This window comes from Mastigoproctus giganteus, chromosome 5, assembly GCF_048544385.1.
Source record: "Mastigoproctus giganteus isolate SK-2022 chromosome 5, ASM4854438v1, whole genome shotgun sequence".
Taxonomy (NCBI): Eukaryota; Metazoa; Arthropoda; class Arachnida; order Uropygi; family Thelyphonidae; genus Mastigoproctus; species Mastigoproctus giganteus.
The window spans coordinates 94,164,784-94,183,831 of NC_143579.1; the positions used below are offsets into that span (position 1 = coordinate 94,164,784).

Here is a 19,048-nt window from a genome sequence, read left to right on the forward strand (position 1 = left end):
TCTTGACAGCTTATACCCACAATATCCTTTCGAACTTCTGCTTAAATCAGATTTTGAGAGCGTTTAAGATGTAAGAACGTAGACATAATTAAAAAAGAAGATGTAAGTCTTGCTCACAGCGGCATCTGACATCTGCTGTCACCAAGAAAGAAAATCAGAACGCCCACTTGAACATAGACCGTGACTACAATGCTAACGTCTAAAATATTATATTTTGCATATTACTTCAGAACAGAATATAGCCTGATACGTTTGCACTTTCCCTCCACAAAGAAAATTTTACCCATACATATCCCGAAACATCATTTAATGAAGGCCTACCTCTGTAATATACAGAATCTTATTTATAGGAAAACATTATATAATATAAACTTGTATTATCAGAAAGCGGAGGAGTGAGAGAAGTGGGATGAAAGTTATGAACAAAAGCGAAGATTGCTTCTTGTGAATACCGGAATCATATCACATTTGGAATTGGTTCATGGATTCGTGGACCAGGTGAGACCGCAATAACTGGTACGAGGCAGACAGATGTACCCTGAGAGACAGAAAGATAGATCCTCTCGACCATGTTACCGATCTTAATTCTAAACCGTGACCGCTAGGATGCATCACGGGTGAGAAGAAAGAACAACCACAAGCTGCAATAGGCTTGACACGAAGATTTGTTGTTCTAGGTGCACCAGCGACTTAGGCCATATACAATATGACTGTAAATTGTGTGTATTCGATTTGCCTGTTTGCTGGACGAAAAATCAAAGTTTTCGGAAGAAAGAACCATGTAACCTTCTCATAAGACGGAATAATCCAGACAATTTGCGAAAAAAAGCCCATAAAAATTCCTTGCGTCATGGACGGATTGGAACCTAGGCCCATTCCACCCAGTGTCCGTGGAATGGTGATTATATGCACTGTGCTACGCGCGAGGGCTTGACACGAAGAGATGTTTGTTGAATTACTGTGTTTATATTAGCCTTATCTTTGCATATCCGCTCAAAGGCAATTTCCAGCTCATCGCAGAAAAAGTGTGTGATGTTCTCTGAAAACATCCTTTGAAGGCTCTTAAACCACGCTGCTGGGACTGGAGTTCCAGCAGCGTGGTTCATTTCCATGCTTGTGCCTTTGATTCTATGTGAATACCAGACTAGCAAGGGTGAAAATCCTTGTTCTAATGAAATTTAACTGGCAAGGAGTCCATCCAAGGAAGATGTGGAGAGCTGCTGGCGATAAAAGGCTTTCCTAGAATGCGTTTGTGCCACTGAAGGATCCAGTACTCGATTCCAAGGATGACTGTAAATTGTGACTGCGTGCAGCAGAGAATCGCAATAACAGAGACACAGGAGACCAGTGGAGATGTGCATCGCATATCGGATGATAAATACTAGTCAGTTCCTCTTTAGCTTTCCTTCGTTTCACTGTTACCATTATCCAACGTGGTTGTCCATTTCATGCACGCCACTCACGCTTTTGACCTTTTAAAAGTTATGGAAATTTTGTATTAATCATGTAGCCGTGTTCAACGCGGAAATATAGCGATAGTTTCGGGAAAAAAAAAAAGAATTGGAATACCTTATGGTTTCGGAATATAAAACGGAGCTACTGGTAAATGAGCAGCCTACTTTCAGCTTTTCATCCTTGGCTCATACAACAAGATAGCATTTTAGCCTACAGGTGGAAGCTGAATGAGGTAATTGCCGCTGTTGTTAAACTAATAAATATTATTAGCGTGTTTTTCATTCTTCAAATTTTGCCATAACTGAAATTTGAATAAGGAGATCTGATAGTGTGGGACATCCACCGATTTAGTTGAGCAAAGAAATGCTCAGGTCTGATGCCATCGGAAGTTTTCTGGGTGGAATTAGGTATGGTTATTCCATTGTGGTAATAAAGGACCGCCCATTAATTTCATATTCTTGGCAGATATTATAGAAATCTTTATTGCAATAATAATAATAATAGTAATACAATGGATACATTGCAATAAACCCTTCACGGCCACAAGGCCAGGGGTTACCCTCATCTGAAAAAATTTAGTAACCGACTTCAAAGCAAGAAACAAATTTGTTCCATTATTATAGTGGAATTTTGTTCGCAAAAAATTAATAAGGAGAATTCAAATACAGTATGTAATTGCTCGCCTATTTCTCAACAATTCGTAGATTAATATATGAAAAGTTAAATGACAAATAAATTATCAACATTTACTCAGCACCACGAAGGCTAACGAAAAATTTTGACATATCCAATTTTGTCTCAAAAGGAACTGAAATTTAGAGTTGCATTCCTTCTAACATGTATTGATACGTTTTTATATTTATATGGTAGTTTTAGTAGGTCCAAGTAGTTGACAGGAGTTATACGTTGCAGAATTAGAACTAAACTAATACTTCCTTTGCCATTAACAGAACCTATCTCTTGTTTACTAACCTGATTGCTTATTGAATATCATTATTTTCTGGTAACAGATCAAGTAGGTAATCAAAAATTAAGAAAAAAATCGTAAAGTAATGAAAGATGCGTAAGAAGCAGAGCCTGTAGCCAGTTGAAACAAGAAATGTCAAAGCCATCATTGTCCATAGGGATGGCAAATAATGAGGATAGCTGTTGGACCAGCTACTCGCACTGCGGAGAATGACCATGCAGCTGCCCATAAACTGTCATCTCGCAACTCTGACCAATGCATCCAGCCAGCGTCTCAAAAACTTTTCGAGGATTATATACTACTAGCCTGGGCCCATTTTCTGTATATGGTTCTGTGAATGTTGGCACCTACCGTGACATCCTGGATGATTTTCTCCTCTTTGAATTGTCTTTTCCAACCAACGGCTAGTTCAGAAATGTGACGATTTGAGGAAGAACAATATCAGAAGAAGTGGCGCAAAGTTCTGTTGTGCAGAAATATTGCTGTGAGTCCATCAATTTTAACTTTTCTTTATGATTTTACTATACATGACTAAAATAAACAGATTCTGAGTAGATTCAGGATGGAGGATCGAAATAAAAACTTGTAGTCAGCATATCAACTTTAGGAAATCCTCTTCCTTCCATCCATCATTTATACTATAAATGTAGTGTTTTTCAAATGGCGATCTCATAAACTAGCTTAACATTTTTCAAAAATAAGCTAAAAACATGATATTACCGCTAAACACTAAACATTTTAAAACAGATTAATCTTTGTAGTGTGGACTGTATCCTGTACAGTCCACAGAGCATAGCACTCCTAACTCTCTTTAGCAGTAGTACAAGAGTGAAGAGCATTCTTGGGTAAATTTTATAAAGATCACGCGTTATTAGAAGACAACATGAAAAGAAGTTATGGAATAACACAGGTTATTAGAAAAATGTTATCATATCACTATACAAAATATTGCATATTGAGTAGTTCCTCAAAAATTAGATTGTTGTATAAAGATACGGTGTTCTTTTGAACACCTTACCTTTAGCATTGAGTCCTAATGTGAACCCATAAGGTACGCTTTAACCAAATGAAGCTCCTGGAGCAAATTTCTGAATATTTTAAAAAGATCAACTTCTATTTCATTTTCTAATGGGAACTTGAAAGACATGTATAATAAAATGTGATTACTGTTATATTTAATAAATAAACCACATATTGTTATAAATGTAACTCAATCTTTTGACTTCGTTATTATGAAATATGCTTTATCTTATTATTATTGTTTTTGTCTATTGATATACAACTTGAAGTTTCTAACTTTGAATCTTGATCAAATGAAAAGTTAAGCATAAGATGCTGATATCTGATTTCTGCTGATTAAAATATCGGCTCTGCCATTCGTGATAATTTCCGTTCATTAAAGGTAGTTGCAGTCAGCCTGTTGATCTCTTTAGCTGCCATGTGTTAAATGGATATAGACTTTAGAGATGGTCCGAAAGAAGGCAATTAAATTGGTCGGGAGTGCTTTATGGAGAAAGTCTTTGGAAATGCTTACTGCAGAGCATAGCACTCCTAACTCTCTTTAGCAAATTTACAGTAAATCTATTATAAATTGACAAAAATTTACTTAGAACTGAGAATGCTCCCAAAGGAAAAACCTGCACAGTTTAAGCAGGACTTGATAGCATATAAAGCTATCAGCTCTGGCTTAAACTTTTAGAATAAAGTGAAGCATTTTTATCTTGAAACAAAGACTCACCTATTAAGCAAACAGGAATTACCATCCTCCACCATGTCAATGCTGGTCGCTGGTGAAACGTAAGAAATTTGATTTCCAAATTAGAGCAGCTTATTACAGAATCTTATTAACTCTTTATTCTTCGGAGTTTCCAAATTATTCTTAGTCTTTCTGAATAAACGGACTGATACACCGTGTTGTCTGAGAATAACAAGAAAACAAACTTTTATATTTTGCGAAGGTTATATTTTCAAAAATTACTCTCTTAAGTCATTTTTCCGGTGTAGCGAAAATTACGTTTTAAGTGGCAGCGAAAATCGTTTCTAGAAAAGTATTCCAACTCCAGTGACAGTTCAAGTTTATTATCATTAAATTAAATCACAATGACTTGGTCACACTAGTTCTTACCTGTAACACAATGTTCTAAATTAACTCTTCTGAAACTTTATTAAGATGTGCGTGGAGTAGAAGGGGGGGGGGAGATAACATTTTAGAAACAATTTTAGTTGCCAACGTTAGAAAACACAATTTGTCACTGAAACTACTACTGCACAGAGCCCAGACTTTCTTCATTCGAAAAATAAAGTAACTGATGTTTGTTATAAAAGTTTCGAAACACCTTCCGATCGTTTTTTCAAATATTTCTGAATTTTTGTTGAACGACGAATAGTTCAAAGGAAGGAGAAAGGCTTCCTATTGAAATTTGATAAACATAACTTAAATTTACAATAGGATCATTAATTGACTCGCTTATTTTATAATATAATAGCATATATGTATTAAAATAAACTCTTTCCCCCTCCTCTCCCACCAACAAATTTATTGTTCTCTGGCTAAAATTTTATGTATGCAAAGGAAGTAAGTGTTGTTATGCTGTAGTTCTATATGTTGGTTTTTTGTTGTTGTTTTTTTTTGTGATTAAGGAAATCCTGTCGTTTGTGATAAGGTGACAAAACTAACAGAAGCTTATTCTTGTTTTTTTCTCTTCCATTTTCCAGTAGACATAAATGGAGCCGATTCCACAACTGAAGATCTCCTGGATGTTACCAATGCCAGTACAGCTACCAAAGACGACAGATCACTGGACAGTCGACCTGAGGCGACAGTCACGGGTGAAGATAAGGATGCGGGAAAAGGAGGAAGCGGTAAAAAGAAGAAATCGGCCAACGACAGCAAAGGCGGAAAGCCTCGTCGTGCCCGGACTGCTTTCACGTACGAACAACTAGTAGCCCTTGAGAACAAATTCAAGACAACCCGTTATCTATCAGTGTGCGAACGTCTGAACCTTGCCCTTTCCCTAAGACTTACGGAGACTCAGGTGAAAATCTGGTTCCAGAACAGACGGACGAAGTGGAAGAAACAGAATCCAGGGATGGATGCTAACAGTCCCACCATTCCACCTGCGCAGACATCAAGTCTAACGAGTAGCTACCCTACATCTGCGGCATATCCAGCTACCACAAGTCTCCTGTACAGTGCTCAGCTTCCTTATCTGTCTGCGGCGGCTGCTCTTCCCTACCAAGTTCTCACCCCCTCCCAGGCATTCGGATCTTCGCATCCCTACTTCCACCACATCGGACATACGTGATTCTGCGAGTGGCCAGGTAGGAACCCGTTATTTTCAGTGCCAATATTACATGCCCCCTCAGACAGGGCAAGAAGTGGGACTTAAGGTCGGGCGCTTTTTGTTTTTTACCCTGCGTTTAACGCAGCAGCAGCAGCGTCCATTGCCGAACCAACGAGTAGTCCCCGCACGTTGTGCTGATTAACGCGAGTTAATCCTATGATTAAAAGTACTCACCCACGTTACAATGAAGCAGGCTGTGTAATTCCAGTAAACTAGTCCTAGGCTAAAGACTTCGTGGACAATGTTAAAACTTTTAAGGCCAAAGTTCAAGACTACCATTACGACGGTGCTTCGAATATCCAGTTCAAACACGAACTCTGATAAGTCCCCTGTACAAATAGCCGTTTGATCCCAGCATTTTCCTTTGTGCCATTGAACATTTCTTGTACAGATTTCGTTGTTTTCTAAAATGTTAGTTATGATTCCATTTTGCCCAATCTCATCAAATTGGTGTGCTGTCTGCAAGTGTAAGAAAACATGGACTTCCTGTAAAAATTTAAACTATTCCGAATAAATTCTCTTTACGTCAAAACCTTTCGTTTTGGTTCTCTTATTTTGAAGCTCTGAAGTGAAAACTAAATGTTTCATGCAAGGAGGAGGAGGGTAAGCCCAGAGGAACTCTATACATTTTTAAATTAATTCACTAAACAGCAATTTCGTAAATTAAGGATCAACTTCGGATTCGGAACATACCTCCAACACACGTAGTCTTACGTTGAAGTGTTCTTTTCGGTTATTCGCATTTCTCCACATCCTTATTTCTGTAGTTCTCCCTCTTGACGCAGACAGTCAATCTTTAAAACTGGTAAATCTTATAACGGTTTGTATGATAAATAGAAGTTGCGTTCAGTTCAAGTAAATAATATAAAGATTCCAATAAATTGAAATAATTCAATTTTCCAACCTATTAAGGTTTTGTTAGAAATGGATATGCTTTATTAGTATGGAGGTATTTCTTAAACTCGACGTCTTGCTGAGATAATTTTATGCACTTCTTAGATGTCTTAATATTAACTAAGACTGGCTCGTTAATCAGTTTTAGAAAATATAAGATAGGACTATATTTATCACATGCTGCAAGTTTTATGAAATGGGGTGATTTATAGGAACACAACAAAACGTACTGAAGTTGTTTAAGATTTAATATTTGGTATGCACCATAATTTTCCATTCCAAATTCGAAAATTTATATCATTAATAGAATAGTTTGCTGGGTTTAGAGTTCAATATAGGTTTGTAGGGTTTTTCATTTGGGGGAGGGGTGATATCGTATTGCGCTTGATTTTATGCATTATTAAATAGTTGATTATTCAAGAAAAGTGAATATCTGAGGACTGTGAAATCACGCACCTTAATCTAGCAAACTCAGAGTACGGTCTGAACCAGATCGCGGGTGGTACCTTGGACCACAAGAAGTAAACCAACCCCTGTCATAACAAAGTATTATTTTTTTTAGTAACATTTTCCTACCTATCTTTATTTTATCTTTCAGAAGATAAATTGATACTGTGCGGTATTTAAAGTGTTCGGTTTTTTTTTATTATACAGAAATATCCAATTAAAATGCAACCCACTTTCTAAAACAATATTATTAAAAACGAATATAGAATTTAATTAAAACTTATGTGCTGGAAGTGTTTATTTTGTAGACGTTTATTCACTCTTATTAGCCCGTTTAGTGCGATAGATGCTTGTCTTATTTGATGCTGAATGTATTTTTTTTTTAATTTATTATACTAGGCGGCCCCGCCATATCATACAATGCCGTACTTAGAGACACAGATACATGAATCCACTTGTACAACAGACATAAATACATATATTAAAAAAAACGCAGATCCAGTAAAAGACTCCCAGAAACTACAACCCCATTAGATAGGAAGCTCACTAAAACTTCATCAGTCGATCGATTATAGAGAGTGCACACTGATGAAGTCCAGACTTAACGAAGATGCTACCAGAAGGAAGAATACACGTTAGTTGACTTAATTCAATTAAGTCCAAAAGAAGTGATGGGTTCACCAAACATGTGCTGTCCGCATGAAGTACATCTTGGCAGACTGCAAACACTGTTTGCAGTAAGTCCGGATAAACCAAATTAAGTTCACCTATCATCAGCAGTCCATCATATGGTCACTAAATCAGAATACAGACCAAGCTGAAACTCTTGGCAACACAGCTCAACAGAGGAGATGCAACTAGATGAATAGCACACATTGCGAGTTGAGGAAGATATAGCAGAGCAGACTCCCGCCAGTAACCAGAACAGTACCAACATCCTACGTGTACTCTGCTAATAAATAGGTATAGGTATGTTGAGGGTCTGACGGTTCCGGGGATTTCTCCCATCTCCGCGTATGTTCTATGTATCGAGTGACAGTACCCTGTCTATGCCAGAGGTTTAAAAATAATGTATGGGTCATGTGGTATGTAGTTTGTTGTGCCCATTGCTCATCCGGCCTGTTGGCCGTCGGGCCCCCAGTGGGACCCGGCGTTACCATACCTAGCGACGGGGACGCCGGCCGGGTGTACCAAGAGACTAATTATACTCTGGCAGGTCCTGCCACTTACTTTCCTGGGATTTCGGTGACTAGGACCTAAAATAAAGGTTGGAGTTATCGCTGTTGATTTAAGTAAAATTGCATTTAGAAAGCGCTGCGTGGGGTTTACGCTGAAAGAACAATTTCTAGAGAGCCTAAAAGGTCGGGCAAAATTTGATGTGATTTAAATTTGGACATGTGGGGCAGTCGCTGTACAAGAGAAAGTAATGGGAGGGAGGGTGTAGATGGGGGATGAAATAGGAAGAAGCGGGGTCGGATAGGAAGGTGGTCCCCCATTTTCAGTGGGGCATGCCCATACCCCACGACATGGGGAGGAGAGGAGAGGAGAGAAAAAAAAATAAAAAAATAAAAAAATAAATAAATAAATAAAATAATAATAAAAAAAAAATATGGGAAGGAGAGGAGAAGAGCAAATACACCCTCCCCATGAGGACAGTAGGCCATCCAAATCATCCTAAAGTCTTGTCTTTCTGTGGTATGCTGAGTTTTTTTTTTTTTTTTTTTACTTGTTTGACCTCCTGCATTCTTTCTAGTCGGGTTGCCTTTGGTATATTTCTATCATTGTTTTCCTTCTAGAAAATAGATCCCGGGCATATTGACTGAGTGCCTTGTAGTCCTCTTGAGTGTCTAGCAGTCTGGGTTCTTGGTTTCTGGGATATATTGGATTGCCGTTATTAGGCATAGTCGTAGGTCATCATACAAATCGCACTCAAACATTAAGTGTCTCCAGGACTCCGGGTTGCCACAGGAACAGTCCGCGTTATTTATGATGCCAAGTTGGTGAAGTTTAGCTTTAAATGGGCCGTGCCCTGTAAGGAGGAAGGTGGTATTTCGACCAGGGTGAAACCATGCTGGCGCCTTAGGTTACAGCTTGGTGACAGTGGGGAGGAATCTTCTGGTCACTGCACCTTTTTCTGTGTTGCTCCATCTCCTCTGCCAAATCTGGACGAGGTGGTCGGTGATTCTTCTTTTCTCATAGTTGCGGTCATTAGTGATGTCAGTGGTGAGGTCATACATTGTAGCCAATGTGTTTCTGGCAAGATGGTAGAGCAGACCACAGCGGATAGCTTCGAGATCCAGGGGCAGAACTCCTACCAGGACTTGGAGGGCAGCAGTGCTAGTCGTTCTAGTTGCTCTCGACATAGTAAGGAGGATGGTCCTCTGAATGGTTTCGAGGATCCGTTTATTCACTTCTAGTGCCACCCTCGCGTACCAGACAGGGGAGCCATATGTGATGGCAGGGATGAAGAGAGCTTTGTAGTACAGAGACAGGGTAGTACGTCTGAGTCCCCAGTCTCTGCGAGTGACTCTGGCGACGAGGGCCGCGTATCTTATCTTTTGTTTAATATATTCTAGGTGTGGCTTGAAATTTAATTTTATGTCCAGGATTATTCCTAGGTATTTAATCTGTTCACACAGCTTAACTGTTTTGTTCTCAATCTTAATTTGTGGTGGTCTCCTTAAGTCTAGCGTACCTTTTAGCAGCACCGATTTTGTCTTATCGGGTGCTAGTTTGAGTAAGTGTAGCTTCGTGTAGCTAATAAATATTGATCTCTTCTGATATACAGCCTGCGAGACCTACACAGATTACAAGCCAGTGTGCCCTTGTGAGTAGCACAGTTGGTAGGATCGCCGTCCTTCCTACACCGAGTGGAAAACACCCGAGTTCGAATCCCATTGATGACTGGAGGAATTTTTATGGGCCTTTTTCACAACGTGGCTGAGTTAGTCGGTCTCAGACGAGCGTAGGTTGATTTTTTTTTTCTCCCGGAAACTCGTATTTTTCGTCCAGCAAACGAAAATCGACCTCAGAACACACGCGATTTACAGAAAATATATACGGAGCAACATAGTCTTAGTTGCCGATGCTCCTAGAAAACCCAATAACAACAAGCCAGTGTGCTGCTTCAATTGGAGTTTTTTTTTTTTTGTTTTGTTTTTTTTTTTTACCAGGCGGACCCTGCCAAATTTGGGAAACCTAACCGTATATTTTAAATACCATACATACAGTATTGCAGATAAAATTCATAGTATCGTACAGAGAATGAAGTACATCCATTCGAAGTAGGCGACAATATATAAAGTCCATCCGCACAAGAACCCTCCAAGATGTCTTTCTCTCTGAAACGAATTGGCCGTTATACTCTGTTGAAATATTGAAATCCGTTCTAATGTTCAGCCAACCTGGTTGTTTTCCAGTCAGTCACAAGACCTCATTACACGATACAACAATTAATTTCTTTGATCCTCTATTTGCAATAAGATTAACCGTCTTCGAAATACCAGCAAACTCTTGGACGGATTTGAAATCTGCCTCGTGTAGGAACAGACTAACAAGTTGTTCACATCCAGGATTCAACACATGTAGATTTAGCGACTCTGCTATTAATTTCTACCTAAGATCGAAGTACTCGTAACAGTCATGTATGTTCCGAAGTTTCATTTTTCCCACAGACCGGTCGACAATACCTAACTTACGTAACTTGGGGGAAAAAATGATCCATATTCTGTCAAGAAGAAGGTGGCGTGTAAATTTGGACTAAACCATCTGGACCAAGCTTTACTATTAATATTTAGACGCGAAAAGAATTTATTTGTAATGCGACCTTTAGTACTATCATTCATCTCTCTTGCCATTGACCAACCAACCAAGGGAGCCCAGATACGGTTGCTCTCTTCTTTATATGCACCAGCGCAATAAATTTCAATTGATAAACGTCTATATGGTACTCTATGCCTTAAGTGAAAACATATTGACGTGAAAACCAAATGTATGTCTAGAGGCAGCCATCCAGTAACGACCTGCAATGTTCGAAACAGTTCTGCAGGCCACACTCAGCTTCAATAATTGTACGCTGTATTGCAAACAGCTTCTTGATTCTCACCTTTTGCAACCCAGTCTAACCATACATGTACACCATAACTAACAACTGGAAAGGTGGTGCAGTCACAGAACAAATTCGGTGTTCTTTCTTTTATTCCCCATTTCTTCCTCATTACCCTTTCAATCGTTCCAACAAATTTCCGGATCTTATCTGCTATGTAAGTAATATGGGAAAATAAGCGTAGCTGCCTATCAAATAGGATCCCTAAGTATTTTATTGTTTTCACAGACTGGAAATGAGCTCCACCTACCTAAATAAACCACCGGATCCCTAGTCATTGACAAGGGCCCTTTCAACAACAGTTTAATTTCTTGCTGTGGACACTGTCAGTTTGCACCACTGATGTAGTTCTGACAGAATCGAGTTTGAACGCAAGATTGCAAAAATCATTTCGATGAAAGGTAAATATTATAAAATAAACACGTGATTCTCAAGAAAAACTCATTTTGAACACCACCCTAATAAATGCTGCATTGCTCCTCACACACCACTGTTAATGAAATTGTAGTATATATTAGATACTTTGGCATATACCATTGAACAAGAGGCTGGGTGATGAACGGATACTCTAGATAAGTAGGTAATTAAGGTGATAACTTGGTGATTAACCGATGATAATTTAGAAAAATACTTATATTGCACATAAAGCACAATTCACTGATATACCTACATCAAGTAACTTAACAATTCCGCTTCTTCCTGAAGTGAATGGTAATTATATGGCTTTGCTGATTCCCTATCACCAGAACAGCCTCTTAATCGATATGGTTAAGAATAAATAAGCTACAATGACTGCACCCCAAGGATCTTCACTAATCAAACTTGACCGTTAACTGAAACTTTTAAACAAGTTTGTGATTCAATGAGATTCTAGATCTAGCTCAGAACACTAACAAACCGAAGTGGTCAATACCATAGCGAATCAAGAATTTGCCCTGATCAGCTTTTGGAGATTTTTTCAAGACCATGGAATGCCACAGTAGGGTGCTGAAATGTATTGCTTAAAAATAAATGGTCAGAACATTCCCTGACAGAATTAAAAAGTCTTCGTAGAAAAATAATCAACTCCAGGTAAATGACTACATTCGAAAGCAGTCCAGCAATCTAAAAGTGCGTACTCTATTCCTCCCCAACTCCAAACCTCGACTGATCGCTAACTCGAAGTTGTCTGAAAGGTCACGGGCCATAAACTCTGTCCTCCGGCTTTAAAACTGAAAAATAAAATTCGCCATGAATGGACTATTCTTCTCAATCAGAATAGTCTCGTCTCGAATAATAAAAAAAATAAAAAGAGAAATTAAGTGGTTAATTGAATTATTGTAATGCATTCGCTGATATTGGTACTTCTCATAATTATTTTTCTTTACGTGATGATATATATATATATATATATAATCATTCGTCTGTCATTAGAGAAAGGTCAGGAGATTTTAGTGAGTACACGCGTAGGAGCGTTTCTGTATGGTTCTCTACAAGTTGGCCTGAATAGCCTTTAAACCAACACATATTTGAACACGCAGTACTTACAACATGCGGTTGTCAAAATTTATCAACAACTTCTGTTCCGTTTCAAGCGTGAATCATTGATGCACAACTACGATCCGAAAAACGCAAGACAGTCCAAGGGATTTCGCTGAAAACATGTGGAAAAAAAAAATGTTTGGTCCAGGCATCAGCAAACAACGTGATATTGATTGTGGTTTTTTTTTTTTTTGGAACTCTGTGAGGCTTTATGCACACCGAATTTTTGTAAAAAGGAACTACAGTTAATAACTCCAGTCCAGTACATTGATACATTGTACAAGATCGAGCTCAAATTTGAATCAAAGCAGTAAGACTTGGTAATATAGCAACCTCAGTAGCATTGCGTCGCTGGAAATTAAAGTTGTTTTGCGTCCTTTCTAGACTCCATATTTGGCTTTAAGAGACTTGTTTTCGTCCCCAAAGTTTAAGGAATATATCTGGGGCACAGTTATGACTCCAATGAAAAAGTTAAAACAGCCTTCAAGAGATAGTTGGTCTCTCAGCCGAAAGAATTTTAGTTGCGCAATATACAAAACAATAAAGAAAACCCTCCCCTTTAAGTGAAGCGGATAGGTGGACGAATGTGGCCGGTGCTACTACTGAAGTCCACGTGGCAAAGGACATCTGACTTAACAAATCTTCCGGACTATGTGCACAAACAAAAAAATTCCTAATCAAATCTCGCGATTTCTTCTACTAAATTCATTCTTCTGGAAATCTCTACTTGCGAACATTCGAACCACCAACAGTTTTACTCTCTATCACCGCAAGTTATTTTGTTTTCGAGTAAAAATGTATTTTAACAAAGAATTTTCAAATGTTTTCGAAACTAGAGTGGCAACTAATAACAGAACTTTGTCATCTCCATCCATTAAAAACGAGATGACATTTGAGTGATCAAACTGCAATTCAGATTTAAACTACCTCCTGATGGAACAATTCATTTTGAATCCGAACTCAATCAGCATTCCAAAAGAAAGTGGTCGTTATCTGGTCAAAACCGAGCACTAAAATTCCCTAGTAAAAGAGTTGGAGATGCAGGATATAATAAATATTTAGGGAAAAAACTTTGAGCAAGAGTTCAAAGTATGAGAAAGAAAAATTAACATCTTAAGAATAAACTGGTATAACAAAATGATCAGTGGACGACTTAAATTTTAAATGCGCTTAATGCAAAATCATTTAAAGATTTTGTAATTAATTTTCTCGGTTAAATTAACTAACTAGAAGTTGTAAAAAAAGTTACATATCACTCGACAATAAAATACATTTGTGGAAGAGGAATGGTATTAGTTTCCAACAGTGAATGTCCCCACTTTATTGATGATCACAGCATGGGTAAGAAGTTTTTCTACACCAAAATTAAAACGTGTTGAAGGTTGAATATGGCTCAACGACGTGTAAGTGGTTTATCTCTGATATCCACTCAACTGTTGTTAATTCTTTGGTCATGTAGCCAACTAATTTTGATTACAGTTTTTTGTTAATTTTATTTATATTATGCGATAATAAAAGTTTGTTCTTTTGCGCCATCTTTCTCTCGAATACGTTCAAACCCCAAATAATTCCAAACTTTACTTTTCACTTTACAGTACACAAGGTGGTATATTTATGCATCTGAAATTGTTTCTTTATATCTACCGAAGGAAACAACGAGATTTTGATGTTCGTGGGTTGGGCGGTATAGTGAGAATTTGGATACGCATCACTGAAGGACATTTTGCTGGTTGCTGTTAGTAGTACTCGGTGGTATTTAGTCATTATTTTAGCCGCATCTGCTTTGATGCGATGATCATTACGAATGAGGCTGTTCAATAGCTAGGATTCGTTGATGACGTAGTTAAAAAGTAATAGGTTTAACTTAACGCGTTTTCTCTCCACTGCTCTTCTTATTTTTATTAATTTATCTATTTGTTTTTTGTTATTAAAATACTCAGTTTAAATGGTTGGAAACGTAATTAAGAGGACACATAAAATCCCAAAAGTTTTTAGTACGTGGAGTAAGGATACCACAGAAATACTTTAAGAAATGGCCATAGATTCTAGAGTTAAAAAACATTTAAGAAACCTGAGCAAAAACTCATTAAATCATCCAAAATCATGTTAGATGGAAAATTCATCAGTAATCCGACGAGTTCCACGCATATTTCGAATAACTTAGCATTCACTTTTGTCGCAGGTGTGGAAGTGCGCTATTTGTTAAAAATTAAACAACGATATGCCTTGGGGACATTCACACCTCATCACATAACAAAGGAAGAATATTACTGACTGCGAACACGCTGTAGTTCGCTCTTAAAGTATGCGATGATTTTTTTTAAAGGTTTAGATTCTTTTGACTGTGGAGAACTAATTACTATATTTTTACCTTTTAATTTTACTAAATGGTTATGGAAACAGAGCTCTAATTTAAGTTCACGTAAATTAGAATTTAAGTGACGAATTTAAGTAATCAAAAGGGTACCCACCGTACCTTTTTGATTATGAGATGCTTTTGTTTGCACATTAATACAGAAGGAATTTGTTTATAGTTTAAAACAAAACAGTTACACAAAATGAACATCAATAATTTAAGTTTTCTTATCGCGTTATCTTTTCTGTTTCACGATTTGTTGTTTTTTTTCTGAGCCTCGTTTTTTATTAATTATTTCGTATTTTAAAAAGCGCACTGTTACAGAGATTGTATAATATAAGAGCCACTTCTTTCATAACTCACACCTACGCCATTTCTCGATTTTATTTTAAAGTACCCACAATAAACAACTTGTAATCCATAACAGGAGATAAATCCACAACGTACGCGGATTAACAAAAGCATTGGATAATGTACAGCAATAACGCGCTTCAAATTACGTCGATATCTATTAAATCTCGAGCGTAATAGATTAAAAACGGCAACCGCAACAAGAGAGCGAATAAAGCTCACAAAACACTAACATCGATAACCGCTTAAAGCTCCGAAGACGGGGGAGGTTCACTTGACAAACAAACAAACAAAAAGAGCAAATCAATAATGTCAGAAAATTTGTTGGAATCCTCATCAGTGGAAAACATGGCGTGAGTGAATGCAATGTGGCTAAATTCGATCCACACCTACTGAAGGATTCCCGTTTAGAGAGAGCTTTTTTCGGGTAGCAACATGTACTCCCTAAAAAAGTGAGAAAACTGGGAATCACTCTTTGATTTTATTCTTTATTTAACAACGCCATTGGGAACGGTGAGCTTCAGGGAGGGAGGCTACACGAACGCATTTTATCCGGAACGCCGTGCATCCAGGTTTGGCTTTGATTGCTGAGCGATGGCCGGACGCGTATAAATGTTGAATGTCATAATTCGGCATGGTATTGCCTCGCGAGACCTACCATACATCAAGACAAATTGCCTTTCTCTGTAAAGAACTTTGCACCCCTTAAAACGCCCCTGTTTTTTCGCACATTTCCTCGGATGAGCATTACCTTTCCACCGTTGCCGGAATGGAAAGATAAAATAACAAAAGAAAAGAAAGCGAGAGAGAGAGAGCGAGAGAGAGAAGAAAAAAAAAAAAAAAAAGGCCATAAGAGCCAAGCTATGCAGTCGCACCAAGACGATTCCAGCTTAAAAACTGCAGCGGCTAGTAACAGGCTTAGTCTAGGTCAAATTGCGGACCACATCGTATGATTTCCGGCAAGTACAAGCGATGTATTGGAAAGACGTGATTCAGCGGACGCCTAAAATTGCAGTGTGTCTTTCGGAGCGCGAGGGCGAGAAAGGGATGACATGGCTGGAACGGGGACACACGGGCGACATCGGCTGACCGACGAGCAAGGCGTGCACGCCGTCAGCTCTTCAGTCGATACAAAAGCAAAGCATATAATACGCAGGCCCGAATAATCTCCGTGATGAATAGACATCGCGAGCAAATTGGCTATTGTATCGAGCGCACGCCTTGCAATCTGACACGGCGCGTGCTTCCTAAATGATTGGCTTCCTCGCTCCCCTGCCTGAAGTGGTCTTTTATTTCTAAGCGCAATGCCTCTATAACCCTAGTAATCTAACGCAATTTGTCACCAAAACCCTGGCGCAATAAGCGGAACAGAAGTCTCATTAATTGGCCCATGGTGCTCTGTAATTTGAAAATCAAATATGCGGGTGAGACGGGAGCTGTAATGGGCTTAAAACTGCGCATTAGGAGACATTTCTAGCCTGGCCGGGCGCTCGCCTTGCACGCTCAACTTTTAAGCTCTTCCAAAGATCTGACAGTCACTTTCCGAAGAACTGCAAATGTGAACTTTTCAAAGGACGAAAGAAAAAAATAAAAAGGGGAAAAAAAAAAAGAAGAAAGAGAAGAAAAAAAAAAGGCTTTTAAAGCTCTTTTATGGGTCGATGTACCTGGGACGGATTTGATTACGCATACGAACAGCGCGGAATGATCTTTTCTCCTGCAACTCCGGAAAGCGAGTCAAAGTTTTAGATTTCACTGCACGGCCGTAATAAACTGGAAGCTTAACTGATACACCTAATGTGATGAGTCACGTGATCGGAGGTTCTCCGGAGCCCGTTCGTTAATTTAGCGAGAACTGCGCTGATAAAGAGAATCGGGCCGATAGAGGTAGGATAAAAAATAACTAGCGGCCCCTTTTATGATGTATGGACGTCATTTAACTATATCTGTTTGTCGGCAAGGTGACTGGCTGTTGTATCTGGCTCCGAACAGTGACATTTATTATTAGAGAGGAACGAAGAGGACGTTAATGGATTAATCCTTTGCCTCTGTGGAAGAAACACAACATCCATTTCTCCAAATGAAAACTCAACGGCGATAACAGATGCGATGATTTACGTCTCTCACACTTCCTTCCTCCTCTCTCTCGTTCTTTCTTCTATCTCACATTTTAATTTTTTTTTTCTCTTTCGTTTCTTTTCATCTCCATCTTCATCTAATACTTCTCATAAGAAACAACGAATGGGTAGGATCGGATTGCGCAGTTGCTTCTTTCCAAAATGGAGGAACAAAGTACAGCACAAAATGCTTGGATTTCCAACCGGCGGTTGGAAATCCATTATTCGTGGATCAGTGGATGGCCCACGAGTGGTTGACTGCCTAATTAAACGCTAAAAAATAAATAAAAACTTTAAATATTTAAAAAATAAATAAATAACCTACACTGTCCTTAAGAAGCTTGCAACGAATTTCCTGTAAGAGAAATGTTGATTATCCGAAACTCCATTGACTGCGAGTGGATGGTTATGACAGAAGTATGGTACTATCGCAAAGTAACTTATGCAAATATATAAACCTGGAGCGGCAAACATATGACCTGCGAAGGTTCTATTATTCATTTTCATGCAAAACTTTGAATTTACTCGTCATACATTGCAGACATCTACTGACCCGCGGTCAAAAAAATAAATAAAATAATAATGATCACACGAATAGCCTTCGTCAATGCTTTAGTGGTTGCATTTTTTAAGTACTAGACAATTCCATGCGCATCAAATGACAAAACCTTCGTTATCTCTGTCTTAAAATAAAATTTAACTCAAATTATGTTGTTGCAGCAATCCTTTAATGCAGTGGTTCTCAACCTTTTTTGCCCCATGCACCCTTTTCACCATGTCAGAATACCATCCCCCCTTTCCAAGATTGTCTGACTCAAAAAGTGCATTCCAAAAAGATAAAGTGAAATATTTATCTTTATTTTTAATTTAATATGTGACATCAAATAAAGTGATGTCCTGTAGATTATGTACAATCTGTGGAACTGGAGTTTGTAGAAAGATCTGTGGTCGGTCCTAATCCCCCACCCCACCCCTGAAACCTTAAAATTCCGCCCCTAGTTGAGAACCCTGCTCTGATAGATTCAGATTATCTGGACGTATCTGGATGTACAGACTAATTTTTGCTAGCTCTGATGAGACTTGAGTCGGAAATCTTTACTAAATTATTCCATAAAACAAGTGGAGAAACAACGTATTCCGCGAGGTATAGTAGTTTCGGAAAGGGAATCCGAGTTGGTTCACTATGGCCATTGAAAAGTAGCACAGGAAGGGAAAGGCGAAAATTTGTAATTTTCTTTTCCTCTGCCTGAAATTTGGGTTTTTTATTCACCAAACAGGCAAAGCAACGCCCGATACCTTTAGTTTCCTTGTCGCAAAATCAATCGACCAATATTTAATTTTATTTTTTATTTCATTAATATCAAGATACACGAGTAACCATTTTTTTATTTCATTAATAAAGATACACGAGTAAACATTAACAGGATATCTGAAAGCAGAACAATGAATAGAGTCGATAACTATTATAAGGGAGGAAATCCAACAGTAAAATCA

The 19,048-nt window shown here is 38.3% G+C and overlaps 1 protein-coding gene across 1 annotated transcript in view; it reads left to right on the forward strand.

Annotated features, from left to right (window-relative positions):
• LOC150085572 (uncharacterized) overlaps positions 1 to 6,114 on the forward strand; it is a 106,310-nt gene extending 100,196 nt beyond the window's left edge. Inside the window, exon 2 of the mRNA XM_090373352.1 lies at positions 5,138 to 6,114. Coding sequence (XP_090229478.1) covers positions 5,138 to 5,727 — 590 coding nt within the window. The 3' untranslated portion in view covers positions 5,728 to 6,114. The remainder of the gene's footprint in view (positions 1 to 5,137) is intronic.
• Positions 6,115 to 19,048: the final 12,934 nt, after the last annotated feature.